The sequence below is a fragment of the Amblyomma americanum genome, chromosome 6 (genome assembly GCF_052857255.1).
Source record: "Amblyomma americanum isolate KBUSLIRL-KWMA chromosome 6, ASM5285725v1, whole genome shotgun sequence".
NCBI lineage: Eukaryota > Metazoa > Arthropoda > Arachnida > Ixodida > Ixodidae > Amblyomma > Amblyomma americanum.
This window is the reverse complement of record NC_135502.1, coordinates 61,206,285-61,226,551: the sequence shown is the minus strand read 5'-3', so window position 1 is coordinate 61,226,551 and position 20,267 is coordinate 61,206,285. Positions and strand designations below refer to the sequence as shown.

Sequence of the window (20,267 nt, the reverse complement as noted above, 5' to 3'; positions counted from 1 at the left end):
GCGACGTTTGTTTTTTGGGATTTGAAAGACTCTCCAGAAGCTAGTGACCGCTTTTCATATCTCGAAGTCGTGCTTGTAGTCGCACTCATATAATAGGCGAGTCACCACGCATTCATGCCATGCCGACAGGCCGATCTACAGCATTCACGCTTTTTATTCCGTTGTTTCTTCTCCTGAAAGAGATCGAATAATCAGTCAGCAGCGCGGTGTGCGTGTAGATTTTATTTAATACAGAATAGCATCAAGGTTGATCGGTATCTCTCCCACCACAAGGATACAGCGATAAGTCGCCTTTTTTTTTTATAGGAGAAGCCACCTTGGGGATTGTCTCGCAGGCTTCGCGCCCCTTTCTGGAGGAAGGACGACAACAACTATGCCACACTGGGACCGTGTAGGTTACGTTGCTTCTTAAGGGAGTCAGTTGGAAACCAGAAGGAACGGGCGCTTCCACGTTTGACGCACGTTTGAAATCGTGTGCAAACTGACCTGTGTGCAGCCTTCAGCCACCAAGGAAGATAGATAAAACACCCATGCATGCACCATCATTTCTAAAAAGCTATAGGACGTGGCACCGTAAAACGGAGCGGAGCCACTGAGGTTGGAAGCAGCATTTATTTTAGACTAATACGGGCAATCATCAGCTATTTTCGCCAAAGTTTTCGCTTTCATATAAACTTGTTCTGTGCGAAGGCAACCGTTCCAGCCTGAAATTACTTCCTTAGGGATACAAGGAACAGAGAGCTTGCTTGTCCGGAATTATTAAGGCCTTCACGGCAGCGTTGAATTCAAGTGGACAGCGAAGTTAGCAGTTATCAGCTGTGTTCGTTAGTTGGCGGCAAGTAGCCCGTCGCATACACATGCCGGAATTTTTCCAGCTTCTTCTTTGTTTGCATGAAAGTATACATGCCCACTGCATGTGCAAAGAATTGAAGAGAAAAATTGAGCTCCGTCAACTTTCAAATCGATCATGGCTCGCACTCTTGCCACCCGGTGTTGACACCGTACACTTTCTTTCAGGTGTGCCTTTAAATGGTCATCACGATCGCCACGTTGTCCTGGCGCTGTCATACCTCATCCCGCGGTTGTGTGCAAAATATAGCTGTAAACCAGGACGATGGTAAGACATACTGCTACTGTCAGTCGCAATTCGTAAAGCGCGCGTTTCATCACAGAATTGCGAAGTGTTTTATGAACATTTCTAAAACATTCGACGCGCTCTGACTCAATGCGAAACATTTTGTTCTATACCAAGCAGCTATTTTTTCAGCCCTAATTCACGCTCGCATTGCTTAGTTTATACAGCTCTTGAAGTGTCTTCGGGATGAACCACCGCCTATCAGGAATTTCCCTGTGAGCCTGCTCCTTTGATGACCACTCCGAGCATACTGTATTGACAGAGTCTCAACTTGTTCTGAACGCTGCGGAAATAAAAAAAAATCTAACAGAATAAAAATAACTTAGCGTCAAACGTGAACACGCTCGCTTATTTCACTGCAAATTCGAAGCTAAAAGCACATTATGAAGGGCTCGTTTAACGAATGTATTGAGTGCGAAGCACTCTGCAATGTGTTTTTGAGAACGATCTTTTGTGTTTTATGGTTGTTGTGAAACCAATAAGATTCAGTATTCGTCGTAGTTAGTAATCACGGGCCTTCATTGTTGCCAACTAGGTTTGGAAAACAGTTTTATAGCTTCTTCGAACAAGCCACGTGGTGTGGAACGTCTCGCCATTTACCACACCCTTTTCTCTAGAGAAGCCGGGGGAATAGTCGGAGGTTTGGATGGTGATGTTATTCTTTTTCTTAAATCCTCGCGCGTTCTCACATTAGTGAGCAAGATCGTGGAGAAGATGGTTGTCGCCGCCGTAGTTGAGGGGGTCGACCGACGGTCGGCTTCATTCGAACGACGTGTCCTTGTAGTCCTCGGATGCTTTCCTGCAGAAACAAACAAATAAAAATGACCGAACATATCAAGAAAAAATTTACTGATCGATTAGACATCTGAGCTGAAAATTGTCTTAAAGCAGATGGATTTACTATCAATGATTATTTCGATACCTTTACTTTAATGAACGTTTTTATTCTATGCCAGTGCTGCGCACACCACGAGACATAATTTTTCTGGCAGGAGAATATGGGCTTTGCCACTACATCTTTTATTTCGATTTCGCCGTCGCTTTTTTGTTCCGCTGCTGCGTAGGCTTCTGGTAGGTGAAGACCTTGTGTAGGATGGCATTAGGTGGGTTAGTGGTGGGTTGTGCTTCTGGAGGGCGGAGGCTTCACCCTCTGAGGCTACACAGAGACACACGCCGACATTTTCTCATTTTTACACTAGTGCTGCTTTCGCTGTGAAAAAACGGCACCAAAATGTCCGTGGCATCAGAGTGTGGGTTCGTCACAACGAACCAGCCTTATATCACTGACGGCGTTTTAGTGTCCACGAAGCGCATCCTTACAGGTACGCTCGTGACATGACACACAACAACCGCTGTTACCACCTAAAGGACACTTTTTATTTACTATTGGGTGCTTCCGTTGTTCTTACTAAAATAACGCTGTGCACTAAAAGGGTTATTGTAAGAAATACAACGTATATTCAGCACTAAAGAAGAGACACTAAAAGCAGAAACTAGGTATTTTTATCTTTGCATCATTTATTACAGCAAATACAGTAATAGCTGCTATCTGAAAACAATCTTTAGGAAGGTTTCGTTGCAAACTAACCTTCTTTTAGCTAGGGCAACCATGTCCGACATTCTTGGACAAAAATTTTAGATGTTGGAAAGATGTAGGTACTTGTATATAAATATTGAAGGTAATGGCCAATTTCTCCGATGTGTACCAAAATCTTTCGTTCATTGTGTTTTCATTGCTCGCATCGAGCTTTTAAGGCTGCAAAATAAAACCAATGGAGAACGCTTTTGACGACAGCAAAAACGTCAGCAGTAAAAAAAAATTCAAGCTTGCCGACGGGAGACCTACGGATATCCTGATTGTTATGGTGAAATTTTACAATGTATGAAAAAATTGCGCTCATGAACTCTTTCTCGTTCAAAAATTCTTCTGTCTGCAGAGTTGTTGCGTATGCGGTCATTCTTTGCGAACTGCTGCAAATTATGCGTAATGATTTGAAGGAATAAAGTTCGTCTTTGTCATTTACTACACATTGATGTTACCAAGAAATTGAATACGTGGCGAAGAAAAAGTTAAGAGGTGCTCACTAAATTGCTTAGCAATTTTAATTAGATTTATTGACCAGATGAGACCCATATGCATGAGCGTACAAGAGGTTCTTCTCGTCAAATTTCATGTGCAGTTCTCCACCGCACGTAAAGGTGTTTGTGGGGCTAACAGTGACATGTGCCCAAATAGACGACCAGAATTTTTTTCACTGGTACTGTGCGGTTGTTGAATATAGGACGGTCAAAATGAGTTTGAGATATCGCAGCTGAAAGAAAATGAAACAAGTAGTACTGATATTCAAAATTTGCGCTTCTGCGTCCGAGTACTTCGGCAGCTAAGGGAAACCATGCAGAGAACTACTATTGTGTTCGACAACTTTACTTCAGGTTGGTTTTCTGAGAAGATGGTTTTAAAGATATTCTTAAATAATAACTTTTCTTCACGCGATGTTACTTAAAGTAAACAAAGGTGCTCTTTCTTTTTTTTTCGAACTTGGATCGTAAAAAAAAAAATGTTGCTTTTCTGACCTATTTCATGCGCCCTAACGTCTCCGGTGGAGCAGGAACGACGAAATAATTTTACGAATCCCTCTCAATTGGCGCATTATTCTTCTAATAATAGCTGGAAAAAGTGCTCCTCTTTTTAAATCTTGTGTTAGAGTCCGGACCGATGTTCCTAATTGTAGATCATTAAAACATTTTTTTTTCTAAAATTGCGCTACGAAGTTATTCAACGTTGAGAAATGTTTAGGTGATAATCAGTATGGTTCTAAACGCGGCTTCATCATGGCTTCTCAATTAACGTAATTTTAAAGTTATGTTTCCCATTCTCTATAATCCAATGCAATAAGCAGCCATCAAGCTGATACGATATTTAAGTATTTACTCAATGTATTTGACAGTCATGCGCTCTAATATTTAATGAAATTTTAATGAAGTTCTGAGCAGCGTTTTATTAGTCGACCAGGCCATAGCTTCCTCTCTAGGCTCCCTGTCTGATTCTCTAATTATAATAATGACTGCACTATTTTACCCAAACCTTCTGCTCTGCACGTAACATAAGGTGGTAATCAAGACTCTATCTTTAAGTCGAGTGCTCTTCTATTATACATTTATCACTCGCACAATGACATCAAATTGGAAATTAGGCTATACGTTGTCGACTCTCCTTAATAACACTGTAAATAACTTACTCCTGTATAACGACGTCATGAATAACTCCTCTGCAATTGCAGTTTTCTTCATTTCTTAGCTAGCTCTTGCGAATGGCAGCAAACAAGGTGGTGGTGGTGGTAGTGGTTTTATTAAAAATAATAGTAAAAAGGAAGGAAAAGATTTTTGCTAACACATACAAGGCAACTGAAAGTTAATTTGGACAAAACGGGCTCGTCATTTTCAAAGGGTTAATGTTACTTCTTGTTTTCGTATCCAAGTAATGGCTCACAGGTGGACAGGGTTGTTCAGAAGAAGTATTTAAACCTTTTGACTCGAAGCTTGTCTTATTCCAAATATACTGAACTAATGTGCGGCTAAGCGCCGAACGGAATGGGCTATACTTAGAGCTAAAACTTTGTGTAGCATTACCGCACGGGAGGTCTGTAACCTGTAAGGCGTACATCCATCCATAGAGCTGTCTGAGATCATTGCAAAATATAATCCCAGTCGCACAGAGTCGGTCCAAGAGGGAGCCGGTCGCTTCTTTGACCGAAGATGTGATAAGAACGCCCCATCTTCTGACCTTGTTTCATTGGGTCTATGCAAGCTCACTCTGCGTCGTCTTATTTAATTACTGATTTATTACGTCGCGCGCGGTTTTTGCAAAGTACTTGACGTTTTCCAGAGCACCAACGATAAGGAGTACGATTACCTAATTTTGCGAAATTTTAATGCTCTCATAAACAGGTGCCCGCAAAAGTTTTTGGAACGCTGAAACCACAAAAAGGCTGAATTTTCCCGTTGCCCACCACAGACATGGCTTCACATTGAGGGGTGCATTGTGCATGCCACACGGGCAAGTGCTGAGCACGCTCGGTTCGTGCTTGTACGCTAGACTGCTGAGCGATGAAAGGGACGACACTGAGGATAAATTTAAGTTGGTCTGTATTGATAAGGTGCACCGATCGAATCACAAAAAAGCCACTCCTGCCGAAAACGGAGCTTCCGTAAGCTGGAAAAGGCCGAAAAACGATATACAAGTGTCGCCACCACCGGCAGATTTCTCAAGTAAATGCGTGCGTTGACACCAATTTTTGGATATCGCGGATCCCAGAGGCTGCGTTACGCCGCCATTCACTTCAAAAAGACGAGAAACATTCCTTTTCGGTGATGACGTCAAAGTTTTCAATCGGCTGGCGGGAAGATTTTGCTGGACAAACGGCAACATATCCCGATAGATTCAGATGATAAATTTTAGTGGCAACAATGATTATATAACGTTGTCCTCGATAATAATCATTGGTTTTTGGGGAAAGGAAATGGCGCAGAATCTGTCTCATATATCGGCGGACACCTGAACCGCGCCGTAAGGGAAGGGATAAAGGATGGAGTGAAAGAAGAAAGGAAGAAAGAGGTGCCGTAGTGGAGGGCTCCGAATAATTTCGATTGTCCTCGATGTTCGTTTAAGTCCCCTTGTTTCGAGAACTTTTTGGAACCTGTAAATGCGATAGTCAGGCCCTGGATGCTGTATATGTGTATAAAAAAGGGGAAGGTAACAGAGGACACTCGGGGCAAGAAATGACGCCCGCTAGAAATGGTGTCCACCAGAAACAGCGCAAACCGCAAGAATAATTTTGATTTGGATTAGTTCGAGCAGAATTCGTTTGAGCGTGCAGTCAATCCAGGCGCCAGTCGCACACATGCATTGCCTCTTTCCACACTCAGCCAGCGGCCACTGGACACAGTAGTGACGGCAGCACTTTGACGGTCGCGTTGGAAGCCAAGCCGGCGAAGCCAAGGCAGCAAGCCAGTGAGGTGTTGAATGGAAGCCTTGCAAGCAGGTGGGCAGATACTTTTAATTTCTACTTCTCACATTATCGTCAAACCTACCACACATGTTACGCTTTGTTTATACCGCACCGCACATAACAACTCGTGTGGTCGCGTGGGCTGCGTGTTACGGCAGCGATGGAACTGCCGCTTAACCGCCACGGCAGCCAGAAAATGGCGTTTTTTTGCGATGCACTCGTGCATAGGTTCACGACAACGCCCTTGCAGGCAGCGGAGAAATGTGCTCAACCAAGTAACAGCCCTAAACGAATCACGGTAGCAAACAAACAGCGCTTCGCTTGCAAGCGGTGAGCAGTGGAGCCACCCAGTCTGCAGAGACGTACAAGGTAGCGAACAGTGCACCAAAGTGCACAAATGCGTTAATCCAACGACACCAACGCCTTTCTACGCCCCAGGCTTCAGTATTTTGTTAATCTTTTCTTCTGGGTGAGTGTAACTTCTGCTCAACAGCCAGCTACCTCAGGCGTGCATGTCAAGGGTGCTGACGTTTTTCGGTTAAAACCAAATTTGAAAATTCGAGTTTGGCGCATTGTTATCGTTCTTTTCCTGTTCGATCCTATCGTTCCTTCCCCTATGACTATGAGGCACACAGTAGTGGAGAGCTCGAGATTAGTTTAAACCTCTTGGAGGATCTTTCAACGCCGGCTGAGACCTCCGTACCCTATAGCATGTTTACACGCACCCTGCATGTTTGCACGCACCCTGTATGGCAGCAGCCAGGGTGCTGCTGCCGTACAGCAGCCGAAAAAATGCGTTACTGTCACGTATCTGTTCAACCACAGAGATACATATAGCGCATAGGGTGGGGAAAAAATCAAGATAGCTATACCTGTAGCCGCAAGATTTTTGTCGGCTTTGGTGTTAACACCAGGGGACGAATAAAATTGATTTTTGATCAAGGCTGTAAAAATCGCACTTGTAGCGTCTGATGGGAACCAGCAAAACTTCCCTTTCCAAGGGTAGAAACTTGGGCGAGGGTAGCGTTTTCCTCACGTACTATGGATTCCCTTTCCAAGAAGCCACCCCGCGTGACTAGAGTGACTGTAGGCGTGCAGTGATAAAGTGATCTGTGATAGTGCCGACTGCCTCGGCGCACAAACACCTTTCGGGGGATGAACTAGATGCTGGCTTTATCGGTCGTTGCCGGAAACGTTTCTTGCAACTCAGCAAAACATGCAGTATCCCTTTGCTGCGCTTCATTTCGCAGTAAAAGCAATCTCTCGCAGCAGCCGAGTGATATCTCCGCTGTGCAAAGTAACCCTTGAGAGCTGCCCTGTTTGTGAGAGCGAGAATTTATCGCGGCGCGCACTCACTGTCTATCCGTGTGCCGGCCAGTGACGCGCTTTCGCGATAATCGGCTAGACGCTTGTTTTGACGCCGGTAGCGGCTTCTGTGTCTCAGAAAAAGGCTGGAACGCTGGGTGCGGACGTCAGTATTACGGCTTACTTGTCTGGGTAACGAAAGTTAGGACCTCGCGAATAAGGGAGGACAGAAGAAAGAAGCGAGAAAGACAGCACGGGCGCAGTCATTATTTTTATTAATAATAATTGGGTTTTGGGGGAAAGGAAATGGCGCAGTATCTGTCTCATATATCGTTGGACACCTGAACCGCGCCGTAAGGGAAGGGGTAAAGGAGGGAGTGAAAGAAGAAAGGAAGAAAAGGTGCCGTAGTGGAGGGCTCCGGAATAATTTCGACCACCTGGGGATCTTTAACGTGCACTGACATCGCACAGCACACGGGCGCCTTAGCGTTCTGCCTCCATAAAGACGCAGCCGCCGCGGGCGGGTTCGAACCCGGGAACTCCGGATCAGTAGTCGAGTGCCCTAACCTCCTCTCTTATTCGCGAAGTACTAACCTTAATTGAAAATGAACCAACTAGCCAGAAAGAACGTTCTGCTACTGAATAATGACTTAGGTTATTATTTCTTCCGGAGTTTTCCGGAGTTTTCCAGTGCTTCACAGAAATTTGCATGACTTTATGCAACAGAACATGACGAAGAAAGCGGGACGTCGACGATGGCAGTCGAACCTTCTTCCCAAGCCAGACTGGTTTCACATGTTGTGTTTAATATTCCACAGCCAGGCATGAGGTATGAGAGACGCCGTGGTGGAGGGTTCGGGATTAATCTTGACTACCGGGGGTTCTTGAGATCCCGCGACCTAGGACTCAGCCGCCGAACGCCCAGAGCCACTAAGCCACCGGGGCGGGTTTGAAACTATTATCATCATTGCTCAAATTACGCTCACTGCAGGACGTGGTAAAAAACAGCGCAGTGACGACGGACACGTACGAAGAAAGAAGGCGGACAAGCGCTGTCTTCGTAATTGCCCGTCGTCGCTGCGCTGTTTCTTACCACGTCCATGATGCACCAACTCGCTCAGTTGTCGGTTCTTCTGCAGCCCACTGCAGGGAAAAGCCCTCTCCCATATCTCTCCAATTTACCCTTTCCTGTGCCAGCTGCGGCCACTCTATCCCCGCAAACGTCCTAATCTCATCCGCCCGCCTAACTTTCTGCCGCCCCCTTCTACCTTTGCCTTCTCTTGGAATTCCCTCCCATAAACCCTTAACGACAATCGGTTACCTTGCCATTGCATTGAATACCGTGGCCAAGCCCACGTAATGATTTCGACTGGAATGTCATTAACTCGCGTTTGTTCCCTCACCCACTCCGTTCTCTTCCTGTGCCTTAAAGTGCACATATCATTTTACTCTCCATAGGTGTCTGCACTTGCCTCGATGAAAGTTCAACCCCTCTTTTCATACTCCACGTTTCTGCCTTATAGATGAGTTCCGGTAGGATACAATTGTTATATATTGTCCTCAAGAGAGATATCGGTAAACTGCCATTCATCGCCTGAGAGTGCCTGCAAAATGCACTCCACCCTATTCTTTACTAGTTTTTTTCACTCTCATGGTCCGAGTATGCGGTCGCTGTCTGCCCTAAGTAGATGCATTCCCTTACTGCTTCCAATGCATAAACTGTTGTTCGTTTCCGAGACTACTTTAGTTATCTGAACATTGACATACTTAGATCCACCATGTTGTTTTGCTTGTCTAGGCTCTCGATTATATTTGTCCCTTAAGTTTCTTAGGAAGACAATGTCATCAGCGTATCGAAGATCACGAATGGATTCTCCATTACCTTTTATTCCCAACACTCCTCAAGGAAGTTCTCTGAATGCCTCGTGTTAACAGGCAGTGAATAGTAGGAGAGAGATCGTGCCTTCCAGCATGACGCCCTTCCTGATTGGTATTTTATCACTTTCTTAATTGGAGGACAATGGTCGCTGTGTAGTCGCTATAGATGTTTTCCAGTACCTTTACATAAGGCTCTTCTACACCCTGACGTTTCGATTGATTCAAATGATTTCTCGTAATCTAGGAAGACTATTTATATGGGGCTTGGTTATGTTCTGCGCATTTATCTATCACCTGATTGACGGTGTGAATGTGATCAACTGTCGAGCAGCGCTTTCGGAAGAGAGCCTCGTCCTTTGGCTGACTGAAGTCTAAGGTTTGTCTGATTCGGTTAGAAATTACCTTTGTAAATATCTCGGAAACACTGGATAGTAAGTTGATCGGTCTGTAATTTTCCAGGTCCTTGACATCCCCTTTCTTGTGGATTAAGATAATGTTAGCATTTTTCCAATTTTCTGGTTAGCTACAGGCACCGTATATAGAGGTTGGCAAGTTTTTCTCGCACGATGTCTTCATATTATTTTAACAGAGCAGCCAATTTGGCCTACCTGCTGCTTTCTCTATTACATTGGTCGTAAGGCATCGTGCAATTCCTCTTTCGTTACCTGTGGAGTGTTGAATTCCTCCACACGACTGATTCCATCATTGATAGGCTGATTATTTCGGCTACTGCATATGTTTGAGTAAAATTATTTGCCTTATTGAACTTTTTTACCGTATTTGTAATGACATTGCCCTCCCTGTTTCATAGAAGCGGAGTACCTTATTTTTGCCCATGCCTAATTTTCTCTTGACTGATTTTGAGCTACCTTTCTTCTTTAAAGCCTGCTCGATCATTCCCGTATTATATTTTCTTATGTCGTTTACCTTAGGCTCACTGAATAAAAAAATGCACAAAAAAAACAATGGCGTGCTGTGGCACGCTGCCGAACGCAACAAAATCATTCCAGCGTCTTTTGATGAGTGCTGATACTTGGCGTCGAAAAGATACGCATACGCTCAAAAGATGGCAGAGCTCAAACTTTAATCTCCTGACGTGTTTCCCACATCACCCTAAACGTTCGTTGTCCCATTCACGGTCAGAGCAGCCGCTCCTGCTGTACCAGGGAGTAAGGAGCGGAAGTTTTTTTTTCCTTATCAAGACGATTATTCGGACGCCGGTGATATCGGCCAAAGTCTGCTGCTCAACGTTGTGTCCTTGTGCGGCGCACGTGTGCTTCGAGGAAGTTACGAACTCGCGTGGAGCCGCTCTCAAAAAATGCAGCAGTCGTCTTTCTAAGGAGGCCCTTCCTTGTTTTGTCTAAAAACGCGGACACACAGCGCAGTCTTGAGTGTTTCAGAGAATTCACCTCACGATCGATGTATCACTGCCGCTTCTAAGGTCACCCTAGCTATTTCCTCTCTCACTTTTTCTGCACTTGCCACCTTTCTCTTCCTCGCAACCCTCCCCTCGCCTGCCTTTGGCTTCGTTCGTACTTCGCTTCAGCACCTTCATAAGTGTTTTTATGAGGTAGCATAAAATCCTCACCAGCACGAAAACCCGGCGCAGTCCGGCGTTTTCCAGAAAAAATTCTGATTGGCTGGCGGCCAGTAATGTCACCAGTGAGACGTCAACAGACGAAAGAAAGCCCATTGATTGCAGGAAAGTTACGTCACCAGACTGGAAGTCACGTCTTCAACAGAATACTTACTGACTAGAAGAAGTGACGTCACTAGACCGGAAATGACAACACCACATCGGCAGTGCCGTCTCAGACTAGGTTCGTCTGTGTCATGCCTCCACCTGACAACTACGGCCGGTGGCAGGTAGTTTTCGGGAAGAGCTCACAAAAAAAAAAATCACTATGGAAGAGAAACCCCGATCTCACAATCCCCACCACTCACTTCCGGAAAAAGGCATGCACAGCTTTGAGTGCTGTGGGATGGCCAACACATAGTGGAATTAGGTGCCCCGTAGTTCTTTTTTTTTTTACACTGCACTCGAGAGAGGGGAGGTGTTCTAGTATGCGATATGAGAGGCAATGCGCGGACAGCTATGCTCGGCGACACCTCGTCGTGACTGCATTGTAATTATCACTAATTGGCTTGACAACGCAACATACCCCATGTAATGAAAAGGGAGAAAGGGTGGGCTGGCCACTGCAGCCAGATGAGGCACTACGCCTGTTTGCTCTAGGAAAGAAAAATGAGGGAAGAAACAGAGAAAAAAGGCAGGTAACGCTTACCTGAGCGGAAGGAAACAAAAAAGTTTGAATGAAAAACGAAAGCAGAACGCATTCCACGTGATTGTGCAAAGTATTAACTGCGAATGCGAGCCATCAACATTTGTTTTCGTTTATTTGAAAACCGCACCGTGTCGGTCGTAATAGCGAACCACAGATCACGCCTGCAAGCCTCGCCAACGACCCGGATGCATTCTGCGGTTACAAAAAATAAATAAAACAGGCTCACGGTGACAGACGTTGGTCGTCGCGACACACGAACTAGCACGTTTGCGCTCGCTACCCAGACAACCATGCGGTGCTCTTGACGCAACCACTTTTCGTGCCGGACACACAGACGCACTCACACGGGTCTGGCGTAGCGGTACGTGTTCCCTCTCTCACTCAGCTTCGGCGGCCTGGCTGCTCTGAGCAAAGTTGCCGGCTAACGAGAGCACAATTAGCACGCAGTAGTAGCGCCACGTGCCTGCAGGCCTGGCAACAAGAGATGCGCTGCTTTCACGCGGAAGCGGCACCATTAGTGGAGCTTGGACGCTCTGCACAGCGTCCGCGCGGCACCGCACTGTGTTCCGTACAGCATAGTCGGCATTTCGGACCGGGGTCGATGCGGATACGGACATCTGCTAAGGCGCATTAACTGTGCGAATTTTAGGACTTACTACTCATACACACACTCCAGTGACGTAGACAACTTTTGCCTTTTGTAGGAAAACGAAAACGGACAGAGCAGAGTGATCCTGATTACGTGGTTGTCTTCGGACTTATACTATGTTGGAACGTACAGAGTGCACTCACTTGGGTTGTGGTTGATTTGCCGAACGAAACTTCTCACTCTGCCTGGTGTTGTTTAAGTCAGCTCGCGCCAAAAGTTGAGAAGATGCCTAATTTAAATGGGCCGAATTTAGAGGGACAAATGAAGTTAGATTGGTCAAATAGTCTGTTTCCCACGCGGATAATTTCGTTATTTTGAAGTATGTAATCTAGTTTGTACAGCAGTTTGTTATGTGAGACCTTATGAAATGCCTTGCGAAAATCTACGAAAATCGCACCTGTTTCTAACACTCATCTATGGCTGCTGCGAAGTCGTGAATGGTTTTGAGAAGTTGCGTACTTGTTGAAAAGCCTCGCCTAAAGCAATGTCTAAAGGTTCTGACAAAATAATACCTTTTTCGGCTGGCAATTGTCGTTTAATGAGGGAAAATACTTACAGAATAAAGAAAAAAAATGATGTTAATTGATTCGATGCTGTCGACACGAAATTGAACTTACGGGAAGAATGAATAGAAGAATGAATAAAATTTAATAAATATCAGCCGACTTTCTCTCTTCACAGAACTGCCAAAGTGTTTTTAATGCCTCTCGAGCTGTTCGGGGCCTGACTTGAGCGAAAAATGTTTTCCCTGGGATGAATGCACGCTGAAGCCGGGGGAAGACCGCCACATAAATGAGCGGGGAACAGTGACAGAGGACACTGACCTTATGGAATACTAATAGGGTCACATTCATTCAATTAAATAACTGCGGCGAGGCGATCGCCGACGGAATACTGTAAGGTTAATCCCGCCTCTACATAAACACAATCACTATCACCGCCATCACCACCGCCATAGCCTCTTTTGTGGCTAAAATCATAAGTTGGAAAAATGCAACAGGGTAGCTTTATTTCGCACGCCATTCAAGTGCACATGCAAATAATTATCCATATTATGTCCAGGCGCACTAAACTAGTCACTAACTGGCTTGAATACGTGATAACTGCAGTCTCTCCTTTGAAAACGGTGGAGCTGACGACGAAACTGACTGATTTGTCTCACACGCACCCTATGCATTTATGCTGTGATCTGCTCGCCTAAATGCGAGAGTGATAGTGAGGATAATGACAATGAGATACATCTGCCTGTTGTGCAGCGATTTAATGTTTTTTTTCGACTCCATAGAATTGATCGAACTGCACGGAATCTACTGAATGGGAGGAGGCATGCACTCCACAAGATACTGAGCAAACAGCAGACGGCAGCACCAGTCGACACTAAATCCTTACTAACGATCGCGGTAACGAGTCTATTCTCATGGAAACCTCCTGTCATGTGCCTTGTTGGGATGGCTAGTCTAAGCTGACCACAGCCAGTGGTGTACGTAGTACGTGCAAGAGCAAGCGGAGTCTTTGTTTTCCTGTCGAGATAATGACGCTCTCACTTCGCTGTTGTTGCCAAAGGTTGTGAGGCGGATAGAGCACTCTCTATAGATATCATATCATCTGTTATCGCACCATTTTAGGCATCGCCTTCACTTTACTGTGCTCTCCAAACGTGCATAAATAGCTCTTGGTTGCTTGCAGAAAAATTGGCAACCGAAACAAATTTTACTACAGCGGAAAATAGAGTATCGCATACGATACAGTAAACTTTATCACATACGTTTCGCTGTGCCTTTTTATGAAGTTATTTTTTATTAATTTTACTTGCTTCCAGTTACTGCAGCCTCACAGGAGGAAAATACAGGAGGAGACATAAAAAGCACAAAGCACAAACAAATCAATAACCATAAGCAGATTGTAAGCATTCATTCGCGGCTTAATGACACCCTAGTCGACATCAAGAGGAAGAAATGGGCTTGGGCAGGGCATGTAATGCGAAGGCAAGATAACCGCTGGTACTTAAGCATAACGGAGTGGATTCCAAGAGAAGGCAAGCGTCAGAAGGTTAGGTGGGCGGATGAGATTAAGAAGTTTTGCAGGCAAAGGGTGTATGTAGCTTGCAATGGACAGGGTTATTTGGAGAGACATGGGAGAGGCCTTTGCCCTGCAGTGGATGTAGTCAGGCTGCTGCTGCTGATGATGATGAAACATTCATTTGAAAGTACAAGATTTCTATGGTACACCGGAAAAATCCGGATGAAGTGAGTGCGAAATTTAAAGGTGATACATTTATTTAGTCCACTATATAGCTTCTTGTTAACGAAGGTTTAAAAAAATAGTTCAGGTAAAAAAGTACTCGTTTTCAGGTGCATTACATGCTTGTAGGTGTAGATGAGTCTCATAGGGCAACTGCTATGCATTTCCTCCTCTCCTCTACAACCTTTCAGCTTTGAACAGAGAGAGAAGAATGAGAGCAATACCCGCGTCGTCTGTTCTGCGCCCATGGTAATTACAGCCATGGCGTAGTAACTTGAACCGATAAATTGGCAGCGCCCATGCCCCTACTAAAAGTGGCAGCAGGGGGGTGGGAGTGTTGCTCTTCAATCATCATAAGCGTCTGTATACGCCTGCCGTCGGCACACTGCGTTCGGTGTTCAAGCCACTGGGCGTGCCGCCTTTCAGCTGACGCTGTCCCCCGTGGGGGCAGCCTGCCAGTTATGGCCGCCCCGTTCGCGGGGATACACAACAGGGTTATCTTCGATACGCGCGGCCTGCGTAGGGGAAGTGGAAAACACAAAGAATCGTTGTCTACCGTCTTCCCGGACGCGATTCCGCGGGGCATATATATAGAAGGGTGAACAAAAAGGAAAAACGAGTGTTCACCGTCAGAACTTGTTTCGACGCGTGGCCTCCGCTTGCATTTGATTAACCTGTGTTGTATTTGTTCTGCTCCGTCGGCTGCGTGGTACAAGCGACTGCTAGTGATGTAAACGGTGGGAGAAGAGATGAAATTATTTACATCGACAACGGCTGTCCGTAACTAGCTCAGGCTGTAGCATTGCATGTAAGGCACACTAAGCAACACGTTGCAGCAATGTTACGCAGTGCTACAGCAAGCATTATGTGCTCTGCCGCTAGCGAGACCCCTATTCAGAAAATGCCACTGTATACAGCTCTCCACTTTTCGGAACAGCGTAACACCGAAAAATTTGCACGTAGCTGCTGCTGTTCTAAAATACGGAGTTCCGTTAACAACGCGTAAATGGCTTGCTTGATTTTTCTCCAGATCGATTTCAGAACCGAAAAATAACGCCAGTTTTCTTCTGAGCTTTTAAATTTAAGATTAATCTTGGCGAAATAAAAGATTCGGTAGACTCCTTATTGTGTTAGCTGCTCCATATAGCCCTTTGCTCTTCTATGCCCGAAATGTTAAGCGCCTCATCCAAATCTCATTGCGTTTGCCATTGGCGTCTTAGCATTACCGTTCTTGTAGAAAGCACACTATCGCAAGACCACCCGCTGCGGTGCCTTAGTGTCACAGATTTGGGCTACTGAGTGCAAGGATGCTGTATAGATATGCCAGGCCGCGACTGCCGAGTTTCGACGGAGGCGAAATACGTAAGACACCTACCTATTCGCTGTGCGATACCAGTGCGCGTTAAAGAACCGCAGGAGATCAGAATTAATCCAGAGCTTTTCACTATGAGGTCCCTTACAGCCCACGTGCAGCTGTGTGGCCCTAAAACATCACATACCGAGCCACACCGCTTAGAAGTCTAACGCGAAGACGATTCCTGAATGGTCTCGTACTGCGTTATACGTCACTTGCTCGCGTTACTTTGTCATTGTTAAGGCAATATCATTATCCTAAACTGTTATTGCGAAGCTTTAGCAATGTATGAGCTTTCACATTTAGCTGCCAAGAAAAAAAGGAAGAAAAATAAAGATTACTACAGGACCAACGATCATCTACTGCTTATGCTGAAGCTCAAGGAGGGCTAAGTCTGGGAGACATGACGGGCGGATGCCGTGTAGGATCACGTTTTGCAAAGATGCCAGCAGGCGCGGTTTCATCTTCGTGGGCGCCTTTCAGGCTGCCGCTTTGTGTTATCGCTGTCAAATGGGAGAAAGGCAAACAGGCGACTCACCTCGAACACCTGTAGATGTCCGCGAACCCCGTGTAGGCGCAGGATATGCTCGAGTCACCGAAGAAGTTCACTGTCAGGTCTCTGGACACACCTGAATAAGGCGAAGAGAGAAAGAGACACACAGAGAGAGAGATGGGTCGGGAGAGAGAGAGAAGAGAATAAAATTTTACTGATTGAAGAACTTTTTTGGCTCCCGAGAGTATTCGACATAAGGTGTGGTCCCTGCAGGCCCTATACCGGGGCGCCGTGCCACTGACAACAGTCTGGATGACCCAGTCTCTTGTTCGGTCACAGAAAAAGACAGATAGAAAGTTTCCTCTCTGTGTCACAAATTCTGTCATTGAAGTGGAAGCTATATATATAGGCAGCTAAATAAAACAAAAAAGGGATGCAAAGACAACGACAAAAAACGAACGCGCACACTCGCGCACAAAACCGACACTCACTGCTCACTGTATTTGCCCCTGTGCCTTGGTTTGCCTAATTCCAATGTGGCACCACCACTTAGCTCAGTGTCTACGTTAGTTTCATGTCGAACCAATAGGTGGCACTTGAAGAATGGAATTAACTAGCTAACAGAACTGTCATAGAAGGCGGTCCTTATAAATACCGGAACCACTATGATAGTTCAGTGGTTAGTGTTCAACTCGATGGAGACAAAATAATTTGAAATGTTATAAAATCCCAGGTGATTGAAATTAATCCGGCCCGAAAGACGCGGGTTCGATCCCGGCCGCGGCGTTCGAATTTCGATGGAGGCGAAATTCTAGAGGCCCGTGTGCTGTGCGATGTCAGTGCACGTAAAAGAACCCCAGGTGGTCGAAATTTCCGGAGCCCTTCACTACGGCATCCCTCATAGCCTGAGTCGCTTTGGGACGTTAAACCCCCTAAACCAAAAACCATGAAATTAATCCCGAACATTCTGCTACGGCGGTTAGAGCGTTCGGCGACTGAGCACGAGGTCATGGGATCGAATCCCGGTGGCTGCGACCGCAATTCGATGGAGGCGAAATGCTAGAGACCCATGTACTGCGCGATTTCGGTGCAAGTTAAAGCCCCAAGGTGTCGACATCGATGCGTAGCCCTCCACTACAGCGACTTCCTCTCTATATTTTCACTCCCTCCTTCAGCTCTTATCTCACGGCGCGACCCGCGTGTCCATACTGAGTGAAGCAGCAGCGTTTTTCGTTCGTCATAATCACTTATTATTATAAATTCCTCCGGGTTAATCCTTTTTTAGCTGCCACTATAGGTGGAAAAAATTTACACTCCCCATCCTAATACCTTTTTTACTTCACGCCCTCATCCCCCTCACCGTATTTGAACCCCGCCAATGATGAACGGTTTGCCTAGACACGAAGACAAGTCCTCTTGTCGAAATGCTGGGAAGCACCCTGAGGCTTCCCTCTCCCTTGTTCACTTTGTGTGTGACAATCACTAATAGCTTACTTGAATATTTGACACGATCTCCTTAGTCTTTTTATTTTTTATTGTGTTGCTGAAAATTGGTTTTGAGGACATGAATGATGCAGTAACTTTGTCAATTCTCAGTGGACACCTCAACTGCGCCGTGAAGGTGGGGAGAAAAGTGGCAGTGAAAGAAGAAAGACAGAAAAAAGTCCCATAGTAGAGTTTTGCTGCGGCAGTGTCACGGCTGTGTATGTTCTTTTTTCATTTTTAAGCCTCTTACCTACGGCACTGGAACCGTACTACCTTCATGTCTTTTGTGCTGCTGTCTAATATTCTGCCCTCTCATCCTGCTGATGTATCAGCACTCTAGGGGGTCTTCAAGGGCTAATAAATGATAACGATGATTGTGCTTGTAGCTTAATCTGTAATTAAAGGCGTATGAGTAAAGGATAATTAAAGGAGGAAGAATGCTCGGTCAGATATCATTTCACATTTTACATCGATGGCTTTATACAAAGCAGACTTTATTGCATCATGCCTCCATCTATGTGTGCTCGTCCTGCATGATGTGAAAGCCTTTGTCAAGGGCAGAGAAAAGCTCGTGTCCTCTTACGCAACGCTTCCAAAGTGTTCCGGATCCAGAGGCTCTCAGCACTTCGTGCAAAGGTCGCGAATTATGGCGCATACGTACGTAGGACGGACACGCCGTTAAGACAGAAGGGAAGACTTTCTACTCACATCGTTTGCATGCTATTAGGAATCGCTATTCACAGCATGAAAGTTCTAATGTGGGCGTTCTATTACGCTGTATCGAATAGCACCAACTGGCATTCTTTTACGCTTACAAGAGTGCCTCAACGCCTCCCCGTAGCTGGGTTCATCGCATGGCGCTTTTAAAGAGTGGGCCCCTGTTTTCTCCGTGGATGTCTAGCATTCAACTCTTTCACTAATGCGTATTACTTATGGATGCCGCACTATCCTCCCTTGTTACTTAGCGCTGACAATGGCTCGCGGTCGTGGTATTATGTGGCACACTATGGAGGCTGATAAAGTCCTCGGAAAGGTACCATGACCCCAGAAGAAAAAATAGCTGGGAAGCTCTGCTAATGACGAGGACGCATTAGAATAATGAGCTGCCAGTAGCATCTTGAAGGGAGCTGAAAGGGAAGCAACACACTTTGCTTAGATTGGAAAGTTTTTGAAACCAACCTCCGACTGTGCACCATGCACTGCGATTCTTTAATGCTATACTGCCTTCGTGCTTTACATCCGTAAGAAATTTTTGTGCATTAAATTATATTATATTAAATTAAATTAGGTTACATTAATTAAATGAACAACATTGTTTGGATTCAAGCGTATAACGACATAAATAAGAGATAAAATGACGCTTCTTCTGCGCTTTTGGATACAAAACAGCATTAAGAGAGCTTAATTCCCCGAAGTACCCTGCATACTCTTAAATTAATCCACACGTTAATTTACTATAGACATACTCTGGCGCTGTTAGAGGTGCGTCTTAGTAATACTTAACACAATCCAATGGCGAGAAAGCGCAGCTGAAAATGCTTTTTTTTTGCGCCCCACAATTTTTCCAAAGTGACGGGTTGTGACCAATTCTTGGAAAGCTCACATGCGTCTTGCCGTGGGATCACCTCATATGCCATTAATATTCGGCCCAAAACAGCGGACCGTGGAACCGGTTGGAGATCCCTAATTTGTAATTAAAAAGCGCGAAGCAGAACACGAGGAACAAGAGGGGAAACCGCGCTTGTGCCGTCACCTTCTCGAATCGCGTCCCTTGTGTTCATTCGGAGTTTTTACTTAAGGAATTAAATTCTGCGCGATAACTGCTCTCTAAACTACTTGCATCGCTCCGATACGTCTTTACGCTTCCGAAAACCTCCACTTTCTGCGATACAGCCATCAGCCTAACCGCTTCTGCGATCTAAATGCGATGGGAGCACCTATAGATCATAATAATCAATGAGTGAATCTCTCGAATGGATGGATGTTGCACGGAAAATAGGAGCGTCCTCTCTGAAACGGGATGGTGGCAGTTACTACTGTGCTCGGCTTTTTTTCTTTATATTTATTTAACTGTGTTCTAAATTGGACTTAAAATCCGTCATTTTCTTTAAATACGTTTCCAGTCCTGTATTTCTAACCTTATTTCACCTCTAGGGTTTAGAGCCACCAATCTTGCAATCGATCTTTGCTAACTTCCACCGGAGATTCATTCACATCACCATTGTTATCTCTAAACCCTAGGGCCTCAGGGAGCGTGACTGTGCCTGCATCAACACCCGGATGGATGCCACTGCAGTCGAGTATGAGATGTTCGATTGTTTCTACAAATTTACCACACACAGTATATGTGTCATCTTCTTGGTTAAATTTCTTTTGTAGCGATAGCTATATTACGGTAGTATTTCAAGCCTTCAGCGTGGCGGTGGCACGTGA

At 45.3% G+C, this 20,267-nt stretch overlaps 1 protein-coding gene across 1 annotated transcript in view; it reads right to left on the bottom strand.

Annotated features, from left to right (window-relative positions):
• Positions 1-203: 203 nt before the first annotated feature.
• Positions 204-20,267, bottom strand: part of LOC144094744 (RYamide neuropeptides-like) — a 74,422-nt gene continuing 54,358 nt past the window's right edge. The window contains exons 3-4 of the mRNA XM_077628654.1: positions 16,395-16,485; positions 204-1,934 (exon numbers count right to left, since the gene is read on the bottom strand). Of these exons, the coding sequence (XP_077484780.1) occupies positions 1,895-1,934; positions 16,395-16,485 (131 nt within the window). The 3' untranslated portion in view covers positions 204-1,894. The remainder of the gene's footprint in view (positions 1,935-16,394; positions 16,486-20,267) is intronic.